General features: G+C 41.3%; 1 protein-coding gene across 4 annotated transcripts in view; it reads right to left on the reverse strand.

The window, feature by feature from the left end:
* LOC101846096 (E3 ubiquitin-protein ligase TRIM33) overlaps positions 1 to 14,934 on the reverse strand; it is a 35,759-nt gene extending 20,825 nt beyond the window's left edge. For 2 of the 4 annotated variants that reach the window (XM_035972553.1, XM_035972552.1), the window contains exons 1-3: positions 13,713 to 14,934; positions 3,907 to 4,157; positions 935 to 1,096 (exon numbers count right to left, since the gene is read on the reverse strand). In XM_035972553.1, the coding sequence (XP_035828446.1) occupies positions 935 to 1,096; positions 3,907 to 4,157; positions 13,713 to 14,460 (1,161 nt within the window). In that variant the 5' untranslated portion in view covers positions 14,461 to 14,934. The remainder of the gene's footprint in view (positions 1 to 934; positions 1,097 to 3,906; positions 4,158 to 13,712) is intronic. The other 2 variants (XM_035972554.1, XM_013088414.2) reach the window with 2 other exon arrangements.
* Positions 14,935 to 17,891: the final 2,957 nt, after the last annotated feature.

The following is a 17,891-nucleotide window of genomic DNA, read 5'->3' on the forward strand; positions in this document are numbered from 1 at the left end:
GCAGAAAAGACAAAAGAACTAACTATAAATGAAGAGTACCCAACAATCACCCACAACCTTCATTCTTCAACAATCTGAATTCCTCTTGAAACTTTAATTCAACAAGTCAATTAGCCAGGCCAAAATTTACAGTAAATACTCAAAACAAAAAAGATATTTAAGAGAAAAAAAAGAGTATGAAAATAACAAGCAATGTGCGATTAATAAAGGACTCGTTTTAGCATTATATGAGTAAAGGATAGTTACACAGAAGAGACAAAAAAAAAAAACTACACATGAAAAACACCCACCAATCACCCACAGCCTTCACTAACAAATCTTCAGCAATTTTGCACTTCTTTTGAAATTTTACTTCAGTAAGTCGATAGGCCACGCAAGATGTTAATATCTGGCCTTTTACCATTTGATTTGAAGTCTGTCTAAAAGTTTTTGAGGCAGGGCTGGATAAAAATAAGAATTGAACGCACCAATTTTCTCTAACATGTACTTTTAAAAGTGAAACTACATAACAGCATGAAACACAAAACACACTACTTCTTATAGAGAAAATAAGGCCTACAACTTTCAGAAGCAGTGTGGGTGAAATTACAAGAACAGTCGACAGCCCTTAACCCTTTCAGCCCTGGCCCCTAAAGCGTACAGGACCTAGGCATCTGAGCTCCTTTGTGTCAACTGTTGATTGACACATACACCACCAGGCCTTGAAGCATGCAGTCTTTGCGAGAGAGTAAAAATAACAAATGCCTACAAGTGTTCTCAAGCTCACCGGGTTAAAACCAAGCAGATGAACACAATAGAAGAGCCCTGGTGAGGGTAAAGTCCTAAAACAATATTGATAAAAATCCATTAAATTTTGTTAAAGAAGCTGAATTGTAAAGTGCGTAATGCTATCTATTATTATCATTATTATTATTATTGTCAGTCTTAAGAGCACCTGGTCGAGGAACTGGTACTTGTGGTCCTTGTGGTCCAGTAACTGACAATCTCTGCAGGTGAGTTTTTCACATTTCTCACAGAAAAACTTCAATTGTTCTTGCTTGTGCTGTTTGCAAGTCATGAGCTGTTCCCAGGGGGACTTGCTGGTCACAACTTTAACCTGTCCAAAATGAAAATGACAGTTCCGAAAATATAATGATAGCAACGCCGCATTCAAATCTACAAACTAGAAAGGCAACACAATCATATTCAATCTGAAGCCACAACAGTAAGGAATCAGACCTGCCACTCTATGAAATCTAAAAATCAGGATTTCTGAGTTAAAAAATCAGGATCTGGTGAAAAAAATCGGGATCAACGGCAAATCAGTCATAAAGGGCACTGGGGAAGGGGGGGGGGTCCTGGTTCCCTTGAGGCGAGTACGCAAGGCAAAACTTTTGCAGGAATAAGTTCACGTTTGGGCCTCTAAATAGAGGGAAAACTGAAAGACAGCATATATGTACTCGAGTCGAAGTTGGATAGACTGGGGGAGCGAAGATCGCAGTGATGCTGAAACACTCGTAGTCTTGAAAACAGCTGACACGTAACTCTCCACGCAAAACGCCCGCGTTTTAACCTTGGAGTAACTATATACGTTTGACTTCCCTCATATCGAAAAAAAGATCGCGCCAAGGCTGGCTGTTCATTTTTTTTTTTCCTTTCCCCTTAATTAGTACCTGTATTACGGCACGCACTTTAAGCCAAAGTGTCATAACAATACCCCCACCCCCTCCCCCCGGCCGTCCACACTGGTTAAGTCCCAAAAACACCTCGACCGACGCGACCGGTGTGAATGAACTTTGTTGAGCCCGACAACCGACGGTCCCCGACACACGCGCTACTCACCACACGTACGAGGTCATGTCATGTGATGCGAATGAGCGTTTGAAACTAGGTCGATTTTAGTTTAAATAACTTGCGTTAGTCATCTACTAGATCTAGATTCGGCATAGATGATTTAGAAAATAGCGTTTCAAGTTCCTGCAGATAAAAAGCCCAATCGGTGTTTTTAAACAAAAGAGATTGCAGAACTTTTTTTATTTTTTTCTAAGAATCGAACGCAACAGACGCAACGACAAAAAATCAGGATACTGGCGATCGAAATCGGGAAAATCGGGATGCTTGAGATTTGGGGCAAAAAATTGGGATATCCCGATTAAATCGGGATGAGTGGCAGGTCTGAGGAATGCATTAGAACAACACTAACACTGAAAAAACAAACATGACTAAGCACGTAAACATGATCACGCTGGGCAGAAGAGAGTGCTACAGAATTGTACAAATTAATTCCAACATTTATGTCTTTAAATACTAAAAAGCCTGTATTTTCATATCCTACAATACCCCTGAACTTCCTGTTAAGAAAAAAAAATATCCTATAAGTACCAATTAAAAGTTTTATTAAATAAAATTATAATGATAGTTTGTATATGGCTTGAAACCATTAATTAATCCAGGGGAAAAAAAATTGACTAGCCTATTACAAATGATTTTGATTAAGCAGGTGTTTTACGGCACTATAGACTCAATTTTGGTCATTTAAGTGCCACTATTACTAGTGGTCAGTACAATAATTTCAAAGGAAATTTCTGTGAAGTAACCCGTACTGGCAATGTTGAACTGAGAACTTGACGACATGATGTGATAGTTGACACTGTTTTAGGTCAATACCATGCATTTTATTATACCCTGTATCAGTAGAGAGTGGTCTTGAAAATTATGTCTTCTGTGAAGAACAAATAATGAGACCATTAACAATCACATTAGACTACGGTTGCCACAAGTCCTGTGCCACAAGTCAAGAACAGCTCTCTCAGCTTACAAAAGTTACCCTTTAAACGTAAGATAGAAAAATGCTTGTGTGCTTTAGGAAACAAATGTGCTGGTGAAACAGGTCCAAGAAGTGGGTTGCAGTCGCTCTCCTGGCTGGGTGACCAGATGGGGTATTTTATACTGCTGGCTGTGTGACTGCAAAGAGTAAAAAAACCTATCCCCAGAGCCTCTCTTTCTCGCCCTTTTTAACTCCCAGTGGAGCACAGGCCATCAACAGCATTACTCCAGCGAAGTCTGTCCTGAGCATCCTTTTCTATCTGTTTCTATGATGTCCCCGCTTTTTCAATTTCCACTTGTACCGCTCGCCTCCATGTCTTCTTTGGTCTTCCGTTCTTACGCTTTCCTTGTGAATTTGTGGGTTCCACGTTAAAGCCTGCCTGATGATGCTTGTCAGGGGTCTCCTCAGGGTGTGTCCAATCCATTTCCATTTCTTCACCTGTATGTCTTCCTTTACTGGCCTTAGGCTTGTTCTTTCCCACAGTTGAGCATTAGTGACTCGATTGTACCACTTGATCCCCACTATCCTTCGTAGGCATCCATTTACCAAGCTCCACAGTTTCCTTGCTGCTGATGCTGTGAGCCTCCATGTCTCTGAACCATACAGTAGAACAGTCTTCACGTTTTGTTCACATTTGTTTTGAAGATCCTCAGCTTGGTGTTCAATCCCAGTTCCTTAGACATCCATACATTCCTGAGAATGATGAATGCTGCTCTTGCCTTTCTGATTCTGACCTTGATGTCTTCGTCTGTTCCCCCTGCCTTGTTGATGACACTTCCCAGGTAGGTGAAGGACTCAACGTCCGCCAATGGTGCCCCTTGCAGTGTGATAGGAACGTCGACTGCATTCATTCGTAGAACTTTCGTTTTATCCGAGTGAATATGGAGTCCAACACTGCGGGAGAAGGTCTGAAGCGATCTGTTTTCTGTTGCAGAGCCTAACAGACCAAAAAAACACCCGAGTTCGTTTGGGTCGACAGCTAGATATACACAATGAATGCGAGCAGTGCACATATGGGTAACAGTAGTCCCAAACCACAGGGTTAACTTTTCCGTGCAGGAGCAATAAATAATGTGTGTTAGAGAATTCTCTTCACTCACCTGATCTTTGGGAGAAATTACGTGATCTTTGGTAATCCTCACTCGCTTGTGGGCATCAACACAGCTGTCACACAGCCACTCCTCACACTGCATGCAATATGACTCTGCCTGCTGTCCCTCCTCACAAGCAGTGCACATGTGCTTCGAGTCTGCCACTGGTGATGACGGCTGGTCTGGATCCAGTGCTGCAAACATGTTATCCATCAAGGCCATTCCCGCCTGCTCGACGGGGTCTCGGCATATTGGACATTCTGAAATAAAAAGACAATATATAAAAAAACAATGCACACTCAAAAGCGTTCAAAAGGAAAAATATTTGGACTTCACATCCAAGTTAAAACTTTAAAATATCTTAAATCTAGCAACGAGTCCCTTTATCATGAACATACCTCTGATCTGAACATGCATGCATAAAAGACTGATTCATTCACTGATTTGACTATAGTCAAAGTTCTTGCTTCCAGGACAAGAATAGCTGGGGAGCCACTGGAAGTGTGACCTGATGGTATTATGGCATCCGCTTTAAACACCCAAATCTGTGGGGCTGCTGGGTTTTCTATGGTTTAGCTGTGATCTCGGTTAGGAGAGATTGCTAAAATAGCAAGTGATTTTCCTTACTTTTCTACCCAGGATGCATATTATTTATGCCTGGCCACCATCATGTATCATACACCTGATTAATTAATAAAACCCTGGTGGAACCTCCAACAGTCAACTGTTTAAACTTTTTTTTAAATATAAACCATGACTACGTTCCCAAGACCCACAAGTATCCCTATTTCTCTATGCTATTCGTCCGTGGCCTTGTGGTTTGGCTCTCAAACTCGCAACCGTTGGGTTGTGGGTTCAAATCCCGTCAGGGGCCAGACATTGAATATTGTCTCTGTGGGAAAAGCACTTTACATGAATTTTCCTCACTTCACCTAGGATAGAAAGGGTACCCAGCTATTGACTGAAAGATCTTGTCAGTTCGTTAGTGTTTGAGTGCTTAATCAGCCGCTGGCACGGTACACTTCCCGGAAGCTGAGAATGTTTCTGAGTGTTCAATGGTCTGCTGGGTGTAATAATATCAAGGGTAAAGTGCAAGTGCTATACAAATGCTATATTATATATTATTAATAATTATTCATTAATTAGGAGGAGTTAATTCCAAATGATACATCAAGCATTCATTACGATACCAAAGTAGTCCAGACCTATTTTCTATAGAGGACAAAATTATATTCCCCCCCTCCCCCCCCCTCCCCCAATCTAAATCTGATAAGTTTTAACCCATAACTTATCTTTACAATCCGTCATCCAGCAATGCGCACAATTCATATTATATAGCTCAGTTTGCATCCATTCCAGAGGAGCCAATTTGATCAAGTACTCTGTAAATGTATTTTTCTACGTTCTTGCTAAGATATTTCAAGACATAAAACCTTTAAACTGCGATTACCACACACTTCCTCACCGGCAGCTGAAAATTTATTGTTACTGGGTCGTCATCTTGGGTAAACGAAAGTGGATGAGATGTACCGGACATGATTGGACATTGAAAGGACTAATAATACGACAGGTGAATGGATTATAATAAATGATTATGACTGCTCGTCCATGTCTGGAGCCAAAATAACATAACTTATGACAAAGCATCGGGCGATGAGAGATTTGTGAGGCCGTTCTTTAACAGGTTTGGTGGATCCTATAAAATAGTGGCCATGGCAGCATTGGACAGGTGACTTTTTTTAGTGATATACATACATACAGTGGCGGTGGGTGGACCAAAATTTGGGTGGGGCTTAGATTAAGGTTGCTTCCACTTCTTTACCACCAAATAGCAAGCAACAACAACTAAACAGTGATGATTTTTACTCACGGTGAGCAATGGCATTTTGAGAACCATTCAAACAAGAAGAGTTACCTCTCTTTTCCATCTCTTTGTTCTCTAAGTTAAATTCTTGTTGATGGTGGGGATGAAGCCATTTCACCTCCAAATGTCCTCTAATTAATGTTCATCTGATGAAAAAGTTGCCTTAAAAGTAGTTCAACCTCATTTAACAGTTAAATATCAGCGGCACAAACAGAAAAATGCATACACAGCATTTCAAATATATATATATTACTTCTATGAGCTGGATTATGCTGTGTAGTCGAGAAAGTTGAACGCACCTAACAAAGAACCAATGAGCGCTTAGGTAACTATGTTAGTGGGGGTAAGTGTGCCGTAAACTTTCGCCCCATTGTCAGGCTAGGAGAGCGTGAGCCCGCAATACAGTGTTCTTTTTTTCAAGTCTTTTACCTTTTTTATAAAAAGAGTTTCATTAAGGGCGGGTCGTGGGAAAGGGTTCACCCTTTGCTGAGCCCTAAAGACATTTCATTGGCTGCTGGGACACTATAGTTGTAAGCGGTGTTGACCATATTTAGCCACGGCCTAGCCATAATAATAATAACGAAGTGACTATTTCTCCAAACCTTCGGGATAATAAACTTGAACTCTATTTCTCCGAATGGTTTCCGTTCTCGAGTTTTGTTGGTTATTTGCGTGAGTTTGGCATCATCTTTCATTAGACCATTCTGTCAGGACTGGGAAGAAGCATTTTTTTTCTTGCATCGAATTCAATTTCTAGAGCGAGAAAATTTTAGTTGTTTGAATATTCAGATAGAGATCTACTTCAATTGGAGTTGGGACAACATTCCTGGACTATTGTACTTCATTTCAAAATGCCTTCAAAAGGTACTGCGAGAAAACAAGACTGCTTGACTTTGGCAGTAGTAACCTATTTTGCATTTAGTCATCCCTAAAGCAAAAACTAAATCATACCAAAATATCATCCTCCCGTTTATATCTTACACACACACACGCACTCACACGGTGCACACACACACACACACACATACAAACACATGGCAGGCACACACACACATGGGGCCACTCCATTCGCAAATAACCAAAAAGTGTCGAGAACAGAAACCGTTCAGAGAAAGAGAGTTCAAGTTCAAGTTTATTTTCCTGAGCGTTCGGAGAAATAGAGCCAGCCTGATAATAATTATGATGTTTTGTAACTGGCTTTGATATTTTCGCAGTGATTTTGTAGTTCTGTTCGTTAAAGTCCACGATCCATTTGCGGTAATTGTCTACTTTCTTGCGTTTAATTGTCCATTAATATATTTAGAGGGCTTTTCAGTGTTAATATACTTTAAAAACATGTACAGAGATACATATTATGAGGACAGTTTCATTTAATAAAAGTTTTTAAAAATGAATGACTGATCAAAATGTATTAATTTTTAGATCAAAATTTAAGTTTGTCATAATTGGTTATATGAACAAACCATCTTAAAAGTATTCTAAAGGTTTTTCATACTTAAATAAACTTTGAATTCTTCCTACATAGACAAATCTATCATATTTTAAGGAGAGTCTCATAAATGAAAACCATTTTATGTGAATGACAGAACAATAAGTTAATTTTGGGGGCCCAAAGTAAAATTTGTCATAATAGTTATGAACGAAACAGTGTGTCATTTATATAATGGTTATGAATGAACTTTAAATTTATGCATAACATGCCCTATGACCAGTTTGCGTTTAAAAATAGCTGTTAAATGGTCGTTCATTTATCACTTGACTATAATTAGACCAGAGGGTTATTTTAGACAATTCTAGTCAATGAAACTTGACATAATTGATAGTTTTTTGGTCTCTTATTGTTCGTTCATAACTATTATGACACAAAAAGAGTAATTTTAACAAAAGTTAATAAAGATTTTTATAAACTGTCAATTGTATTATTTTTGGAAGTTGTTTGCTATGTCACAAAATATAACCTCAGCCTAGCTGAAGAAAGGAACTTTGATTATTCATAAATTTGTGTCATCATTGTTATGAATGAACTTTTTGCTATGTCTGTCATTCAAGTCAGAATTACACCAAGACCATTGCATTAAACAGCTTTGGCAGTTACAGAGCCTGAAAAGGCCATCATTAGGCTATTATAATATAATATGAATGATCAAAGAATTATTACATAAAAAGTTGATATTGGACCTCATTTGTCACGCCCAGGTATCCCACCTTTTGGCAAATGCTCGTATATATATGGAATCCTTTTTTTTTACGGAATCTCCCCACTACCCCCTTGATATTTATTTATCTCTGTATAAAACGGAAACCTGTCCAACATGGAAACGAAAAGAAAAATCCGCTCTCTTCCGAGGGTTTCACTTGTCTAAGACGGAAAATGCTTTGCCCGCTCAACCTTGATTTGAAAAAATTTGCAAGTTTGGTTCCGCCGGCTCTAAACTTAACGCTATGGCTATGCCGCTGGTCGAGAAAGAGGAGTAGGGGTGCAATTTCGGGGTAGATGTTACTCCATCATGTGATCCGTGAGCCATGCAGATGGTCAGTGTAGTGTAGGTGTGAAATCTCACGACTTCCCGTGAGAGTGCTCTAGTAGCGAGCCACTACAGAAACTTTCCTGGGTAGCCAGAAGCCAGAGGTGTGAAATTAGATTTGACCAATTCCTGCCGCCCTGATCGTACAGCCAGCCGAGTAAAGAGTTCCTTGAATCATTGTTACATGATGGCAGTGAGGGGTGGCATTGGTGGGAGGGGCTAAGGGTGGAATCAAAAGAGAGGTCAAACAGTGGTCCTATGAAAGGCAAGCACTGTGGTGGTAAATATTACCCTATTACTCTATTACTCAATTACTCTATTTTTATCTTATTTTTTCTTCAAAGAATGTATTTAAAAGGAAAAAAAAATGTTGGTGCTTTGCTATGTTCTGAAATCGAGATTATCCTGAATCTTGAAGACTTAAGAAAGAGTAGTCGGGATGCAAAGTCATTGTCAAAGATTATATCGATCTAGTATACAGTGTCAAAACTTATTCGTTGCTTTCGCCTTTTTCTCATTCATCTGTTGTTGTTTTTAAATTATAATAATATTCCCTTTTCTTTCAATTCAAAATCTAAAACTGTAACGTCGGCCTACGAGGCTCTATATTACAGACTCTCATTTCTCGGTGTAGGTCAGTGTTGGTCTCTGACTTCATACTGTAGAGATTGGGTGGGGTAGTGCCAGGGGTAGTGTCCTCCCACCCCAAGTAATCAACAAAGGGATCGGACTAATCGTTACTAGCCGGATGTAATTGCTGGGGTCGGACAACTCGTTACTCGCCGGAAGTAGTCATGGGTATCACGACTCGGCGGAAATAATTGCTGGGGTCGGAGTAGCTACTCGCCGGAAGTAGTCATAGGTATCGCGACTCGGCGGAAATAATTGCTGGGGTCGGAGTAATTGCCACTTGCCGGAAAAAAATTGCAGGTGTCGGACTAACTGGAAGTAATTGCAAGGGTCGGACTAATTGCTACTCGCCGGAGGTCATTGCAGGGGTCGGGTTCTGCTAGCCGCTGCATATACAATCATAATAATGGGTACGGATCGAAACCACTGGAAGAAATCTTAGAGCCACTGGAAGAAATCACATCACTGGCTATAAAGAAAGTAATTGGATTCGGCGCCGATTCCTACGATTCCTAGCCTTTAATATTCGGGAATCTACGGTTACCGAAAAAAACAGGAATCGCCCACCTCTAGTATAAGATGTTTTTTAGTTTTAGTGATGGCGCTCGCAACTGCATAACAGTCATATGAGCCATGAGCGCCAGAAGATTAGAAGCTGTTACAAGAGAGTAACAAACATAAAAAAGAAGAAGGGGAGATAAGGACGATAAATGTTTGACAGGAAAGAAGAAGCAAACCACACCAGAGCACCCGCCAACCACCCACAAATATTAGATAAGATAAGTAAGACTGACGCATGTCATTACAGTGGAGTCCACTTATAACGAGTCCGGAAAAAACGAGAAGTCTGTTATAAAGACACTATTCTAAAACCCCGTTTCTCCTCTTTACCTCTGTAAATAAAATACTGCTATAGCGCTATCAAACATGCGAGTCGGTTATAACGGAATATTGCAGCTGCTGTGCACAGTACATAGACCAATTATACATAATGCAAACCTCGCCAGATGAGAAACTTGGTGATCTAGCCAATCAAAGAATAGGAGAGCCCATGTGCGTCAACAATGAAGGCCGGAGCGACTGAGTAGGGAGGGACAAGCAGAACGCATTGCGTGATAGGCCAGCGTAAGCCTAGTTTAGATTATCAAGGCCTTCCATGCCTCTCACTTCTCCGATGCGGGGATGGAGAGGTCACAGCAATGTGATGGATGGAGCGAATGTGTGACGTGCGCAAGCAGACAGAATGCACCACAGGGTGGGGTGTGGTGGGGGAAAACCACAGTGGGCGAGTTAGCCCAGAGCCTTTTCTTTCTGATCACCAACGCCGAGCTGTCAGTCTACATCGCTAGAGAAAGAAACCTGATTCGATCTTTGATCAAGTAAGACCTAGAGGTCATGTTGAAACAAAACTATCATCAGGGGGGATAGCAAAAGGAAACAAACAGAACACCAAACTCATAGATTAGGCCTACTTTACAGTTTCCTTTGAATGTATTACTGGATCCCTTATAGCGAGAATCCTGCTATAACGGACATTTGGCTCCGGTCCCCTCCCTCTCGTTACAGAATTCCACTGTATCAGACAGGATAGCAATTGAGAGGTGTGAAGTTTTGACCACTGCTTGCTGATCGGACAAGGGATATTTGATCCCACCCGCTGGGACTTTGAACCCCCCCCCCCTCCCAACCTCCATCTCTCCCTAAATTCCCCCTAAAACGGAATTTTGTTCTGGCTCCATTGCGATTCCGTCTTACACTTACACAGGTTCAACTGTACTAGAAGCTAGATTCTCTCTACAAATTATGAAATTGCCGTGGTTTACGTATTCTTAACTCTAGCACAAAGTTTTGAATATCCAATAGGGGATGCATGGAGTTTCGTCTAGGCTCGGCCGGAATTTAACGCGAGAAAGTAAACAATTACCTATTTGTTTACATCCAGAGAAGAAATCCGAAAGTCTTGATGACCCATAGGCAACACAAAGAACAGGGATGCCAGACAGGACAGAAACAACAGAGTGAAGACAAAGTTTGACAAAATATGCTTAAGAAAAGTTTTTTTGTTTTTTTTAGGGGGGGGGGGGCATCTTGAACCAAAGTAATACATGAATTACACTTCTTTTTTTGTCCCGAGGGGCTGAGTTTATCAGAATTCCACTGTGATCTTTATTTCTTTGGAAAAAAGTCTCAATTTTTTTCCACTAAATCTAATCTAGATTCTAGATCTACTAGATCTAGATCTAGATCTTAGTTTTTAGTGTAGAGGTTTTACGGCGCTCACAACTGCATATAAGGTCATATATGAGCGCCAGAAGATTAGAGATGTTACAAGAGAGTAACAAACATAAAAAAGAAGAAAGGGAGATAAGGAAGGATAGATTTTCCACAGGTGGACAGAAGAAGCAAACCACACCAGAGCACCCGCCAACCACCCGCGTAGATCTAGATTCTTGAGATATGTCGTGCGGTCGTGTTGCCACCATGACTGTCAACAAAGTGGGAAGGAAGAGGCTAGCCGTACTTAATGACGGCTAGACTGGCAGTCTAGCCGTACTTAAGTACGCGTACTTATTCGTAACATGATGGCTAGACTGACCTATTTACAAAAAATAGGCCTACTGAATTGTAAATATACATTTTTAGTGTGCAGTACCTAAAGTATTTGTATTTGAGACGAAACCAGGGGCCTTAATGACAGTGCATGTATTTTAAACCTCCTGTTTTCTAATGTTAACAGGGCCTAAGATAAGTACGGCTAAACTGGCAGTCTAGCCGTACTTAAGTACGGGTAGACAGCCAGGCTAGCCGTACTTAAGGACGGCTAGACTGTCAGGCTAGCCGTACTTAATATTGATGGCTGAATTGTAAATAAAATTTTTAGTTTGCAATGCTAAAGTATTTGTATTTCAGACAAAACCAAAAGGTGCCTTACTGACTTGCATGTATTTGAACCTGAATTTAATTACTAGTAGACCTAGATCTAATGAGATCTGTGTACTTAACAGGCTTGAGTCGATTGGGCCAAACCTAGATCTAAGTACGGCTAGACTGGCAGTCTAGCCGTAGTACAAGATGGCTGTTACTAAGCCTACTTTACTACTATAAATATTGGCCAATGGCAATGGCGTACTCCTGGCGTTCTTTATAAAAATATCTATCCGCTTTTCTATGTTCTGTAGAATCTAGGCTAGATATGTTTTTCAAGAATATTATTTTCTGGCGTAAGTGTCTCCTTCCAGTCTCACGCTTAGTTCACTCCTCTATGATTACAACCTGGCACTTCAGGCTGAGGGTCTCTGGCTTTTGACTTTTAACTTTACGAAGTGGCTAGCCGTACTTAAGTACGGCTAGACTGCTAGCCGTATTTAAGTACGGCTAGACTGCCAGTCTAGCCGTACTTAAAGATCTAGGTTTGGCCCAATCGACTCAAGCCTGTTAAGTACGTACAGGTCTCATTAGATCTAGATCTAGTAATTATTCAGGTTCAAATACATGCAAGTCAGTAAGGCACCTTTTGGTTTTGTCTGAAATACAAATACTTTTGGCATTGCAAACTAAAAATTTCATTTACAATTCAGCCATCAATATTAAGTACAGCTAGCCTGACAGTCTAGCCGTCCTTAAGTACGGCTAGCCTGGCTGTCTACCCGTACTTAAGTACGGCTAGACAAGAAGTCTAGCCGTACTTTTAAGTACGGCTAGACTGCCAGTCTAGCCGTACTTATCTTTAGGCCCTATTAAGATTAGAAAACAGGAGGTTTAAGTCATTAAGGCACCTGGTTTCGTCTCAAATACAAATTTATGCTTTAGGTACTGCACACTAAAAATGTATATTTACAATTCAGTAGGCCTATTTTTTGTAAATGGTCAGTCTAGCCTTCATATTAAGAATAAGTACGGCTAGACTCCGAGTCTAGCCGTACTTAAGTACGGCAAGACTGCGAGTCTAGCCGTCATTAAGTACGGCTAGACTGCGAGTCTAGCCGTCATTAAGTACGGCTAGCCTCTTCCTTAACTTTAACTTTAAAGAACGAAACAACAAAATATCCATTTTCTCTCCCTCACCAGGCGTCAAACGTCGTATCGGCATGCGCAGCAAAAAGTAATTGTTTCGAACCAGAAGTAGGCTAGATCTAGATCTAAATAGAATCGGTAGAGCTAAAGGAAGTGGCTATTCTCACCCGCCCGAAAGTTCTTCACAAGATCTACTCCTCCCCTCTTCTCTCTCTCTGTCTCTTTCTGAATACTGTCTATCGGTGTGGACGATCAAATTGACCAAAACAAAGATTTAAAATTATGTTAAAACACAAAAGTAAATTAATTTGGTTGCCTACAAAGATGTTACGGCTATTTAACTTTTCGAAACGAGCCGAACTACGCGGGTCGCCATTTTGTTTTGCCCGGAAGTTCTCGCGCTACTCCTCTCTCTCTCTCTTTCTCTCTCTCTCTCTCCACTGCCCACAGACAAAATTGTACGCTTTTAGTAGGCTACAGTTGTAATAGAACGTTTGTTCACAGCACAGAATTCTACAATTATTCTGTTATCACAGTGTAGAATTCTGTGGTTTAGGGTGAACGCAAAATTTGTTGGCCTACATCTAATCTAGATCTAGATCTAGGCTATATAACGGTGGACGCGCACCGGGTGAGAATAGCCAAAAGACACGCCTGCACTATTCTCACCCCGGGTGAGAAGAGAGGTGGCCAGAGCTAAAACCCCTACTTCTCACTCCATAGTTACCGTTCCACTTGGGGTTAAAACCCGATTATCCAGACAGAAGCTTTAGTAGGCCTACCTGTGACAGGTGTTGGCTTCAGCTCTGCTGTTTCATCACTGACTTCAACGTCTGAACCAGTCTTGTTAGTGGACTCACTGCCCTCTCCATTGCTTGCACCTAGATCTAGATCTAGATTTACTTGATCTCCATCTCCAGCATTTGAGGTGTTACTCAATCCATTGTTGGCTTTCGTCTCTGTCGATTCTGTCAGCTTCTCAGAATCGTTAGAGTCTGATGATCGCTGACCATTATCAACTGGTTTGTCCCCTGGAGTATCCCCATCATTTTCTGCTGACAGCTTACTGTCTGATGCTTCCTTGCTCTTCGTATTATCTGCAGCTGATTTCTTCGAGCTATCAACAGAACCGGTGACGGTGTCACATGTACTGGTGTCGACTGCTGCATCCCTTTCTTCGCTGTCCCCGGCCACCTTCGATTTAGACTCCTCTCCCGTTTCTGTAGATTTATCAGATTCCACTGTACCTTGCTGGGGTGATTCGCTCGCATTTTTTTCCGTTCCATTATCAGCCTCCTCTGGTTTTTGCTGTGCACTTGTGCTTGCTACACCGTCCACTTTCTTGTTGACAACGGAGGTTGCAGTCGCCTGTGTTTCGGACTTTTGTTTCCGGCGAGACGGAGTTCGCCCATACAGGCAGTCCAGGCACATGGAATGAAGGCATGGCAGAAGTTTCAACGGTTTTTCTGGCGATGTAAACTTACACTCACACTTCACACACTGATTCACAATATTCTTAACATCCCACATAACTGAAGTGGGGAAAACACCTCAAATGATAAACTAAAAGTATTCACAAAAACGCTCTTGGGAATAAAGACTGCATAACGTCCATGCTTGAAAACTAAATTTAGGTTGCGTCCTACTTTGGACAAACAAGGGGAGAAAAAAATCTGCTTCCTGATTGGTTGTTGTTATTTCTCACACTGTAGCCTAGGCTATTCCTTGGTCTTACAAACTTAGCCTACTCAATCACAATATCACTTTATAGCAGCCGGGTGCAGAATATAAGGGAACAACAAAAAATAAATCCGTCCCAGCCAAAGAGAAATGCACCGCTCTGCTACACGGGAAAATGACAGTCATTCAACACTCAAGGCCCGTCACGTTTCAGCAGGGCAGGGCCCTCGACAAGTAAACCTTGATTGATCTTTGTGCGCGCATGACGCTGAAACTTGTGGCAGCAGCCGGTTCGGGGCGGTTCGGACTGGATTGTGGTGGTTTGCGTGGAGTTTTCCACTCCGAACTAGATGACGACCTTGACTTTGGTAAAATAATGAGGTGTGGCCTCGCCAGGTGCTGGCTTACGTCCAAAGCATGCGTTGAGGCACGTGAAACTGAAACTGAGAAAATGGTGACACGTGTTAATATTAAAATAATGTCATGCTGCTGGTTGCTGTTGCTGTGGTCGACCTGACTCCTAAATGTCGGCGGGTAAAAATGTGGATCGAAGTAAATGTCGGATGCCGAAATAAATGTTAACTTATCAAAGGTTTCATTTAAAGTTCAAATCTCGGCCAGTGTGATAATTGACACAGAGTAAAAAATGGAAAACAGCCATCCAGAATTTTTGACTTACCTCCACACCAAAGTACATATTTGCCTAAGCAATACGTTCGTTAGAATCTAAAACACACATATTTATAGCCAATGTAAAGACCTTTCTCTGCCCTGTATAAGTAAGCTATAAAAACGTTGGCTTCGGGTAATTACTGACTCCCCCACCCCCACACTTACACATGTTCAGCTTCATGACATCTGGCCAAGAAAGGAGTCAAAAAGGGCGTGAAACATTTAGAAAAATCTACTTACAACAATGTTCTTTTTCTGAGATGAACAACAAGGGGATATATATATATATATATATATATATATATATATAGAGAGAGAGAGAGAGAGAGAGAGAGAGAGAGAGAGAGAGAGAGAGAGAGATAGATAGATAGATAGATAGATAGATAGATAGATAGATAGATAAATAGATAGATAGATAGATATCTAGGTTTCCTTAATTGCACACTTGGCCCAGAGTGCACAAGTAAGCCATCCCACATTTTGTTTTTCAAATCATCAAGAGTGCACAAGTAAGCCATCCCACATTTTGTTTTTCAAATCATCATGGGGCAATCCTTTATCCCCTGGATAAACTTCGTAGCATTATCAATAGTCAAAGTAATTTTGTAAAACATACAGGTTGGCAATAAGAGACGCACAGAATACTTTTGAAACATGTAACGTGACTAACTGCCCATGCACACCCCCGCCCCGCCCACGAATTTCTCTCTCTCTCTCTCTCTCTCTCTCTCTCTCTCTCTCTCTCTCTCTCTCTCTCTCTCTCTCTCTCTCTCTCTCTCTCTCTCTCTCTCCAAAACGTGAATGTGCACATTTCTATGTGTGCAAAACAACACGTAGATCTATTTGTCTGCTAAACTTCCTGTCAACTAAAAAGGAAAACTCGTGACCCCATCCCCACCAAACCTGTGCAGTCAGAATATTATTAATATAATAATATATGAGAGGAGGGGGAAGTACATGTGTATAAAAGCGAATATTGTCACAAAATCTTATCGAACGTATGTCGTACAATATGTATTCGTTGTATAATAAGACTAAGGACCTTAACGTCCAAAGAACACTAAAAATTACAATTACAGAGAAAGAAAAAAAATGGATTGGGGGCGGGAGAGAGGTGTTCCGTGCAGTTGGAGGCTGAGGTGTGAGGAGGGGGCGGTTCTCTTGACATTTGGTGGGGCTGTTTTCTTTATATTCCGGTTTTGGAAACGTTGCCAACTCTGACCGCGAGTGCGACCGACCACCGACAAACAAAAAAAGCGCTCCAGTTGAAACGAAAACCAAAAACCGAGACTGAGACTGAGAGTGAGAAGCGGTGGTGTGCGGTCGCCTCGATCTTGACGCTGCGGACGCTAGGCTAGGCTATAAATAGTCAGCTTGGCGTGGTAGCCAAGTTTGGTGCTACGGGGTTCACACGGTTTGCTGTTTCACACGGGGTCCGGCCCTTCAGACAAGCACAGTCGATAACAGCTGCGGGAGGTAAACAGCTGGCGGCATCGGACAAAAGTACAGTAAAACTCTGAAAAGTTAGAAGCGAGAACAACAGATTCGTTTGGGGGGAAAAAATGATTCAAAAAGTACTTCTTGGTCTATTTGCACATATTACTCATTAATTTCCTTGAGAGATTTTGGGGTATTTTCTATTACAACACGGTGAACGTGTCTCATTCCTTTAAAATCTAAGAACAAAATGAGACAAGTCTGACATGTTCTTACGGAAGCCTGCAGTCATTTTGATGTTCTCCACACTTTGCTTTGAAGTACATTTCTCGTGAAAGTGACCAGTAATCCATGGTCAGCAATAAAAAGCGTGAGACCTCGTCCTTCCGGAAACAGCTTTACGATTTTCACTCACTATAGGAACGCCGTTTCGTTCACATGACAATGTATTTAGAAAGATCTACCCTGACTCTCAAACAGCTTCAAATGAGAGTTCAGAGGAGCTGCAGGGTAAGATTTAAACACTCACACACTTAAACACACGCACACACACACACACACACACGCACGCACGCACGCACGCACGCACGCACACACACACACACACACACACACACACACACACACACACACACTAACTTATACGCATTCTTTTAGTTTTAGTAGAGTTTTAAGGCACTTGCAACACAATAAGTCATTATATAAAGTGCCGACACATATTGTTTAGACATGCAACAATGCAGCATAAATATAAACGGCATGCATGTATGTACACACTCACACACACACTGCTGCTGTCTGTTGTGTAGTGGTTAGGCACTTTGCAGGGATTGCAAAAGACGTGAACAAGTTCGATTGCAGTGGGAGAAAGATATTAATATTATCGAGTACAATGTATCTCCATCCATTTGGGGTGCAGAATCGCAGTCAACCTGGATTTTTCTTGGCTTGCAAGGTCTAAAGAGCAATCCAACATTTTTCCTAACTTGTGTTAATTGGGACATTTGCAACACACACACACACACACACACACACACACACACACACACACACACACACACACACACACACACACACACACACATACCATTACGCCCACAACTCATGCATCCGTTGGTTTTTATTTATTTTTAAAAATTACATTATATCACAAAAGGTGCAACAAATATTAG

Source organism: Aplysia californica, unplaced genomic scaffold, assembly GCF_000002075.1.
Source record: "Aplysia californica isolate F4 #8 unplaced genomic scaffold, AplCal3.0 scaffold00739, whole genome shotgun sequence".
In the NCBI taxonomy this organism is placed as follows: domain Eukaryota; kingdom Metazoa; phylum Mollusca; class Gastropoda; order Aplysiida; family Aplysiidae; genus Aplysia; species Aplysia californica.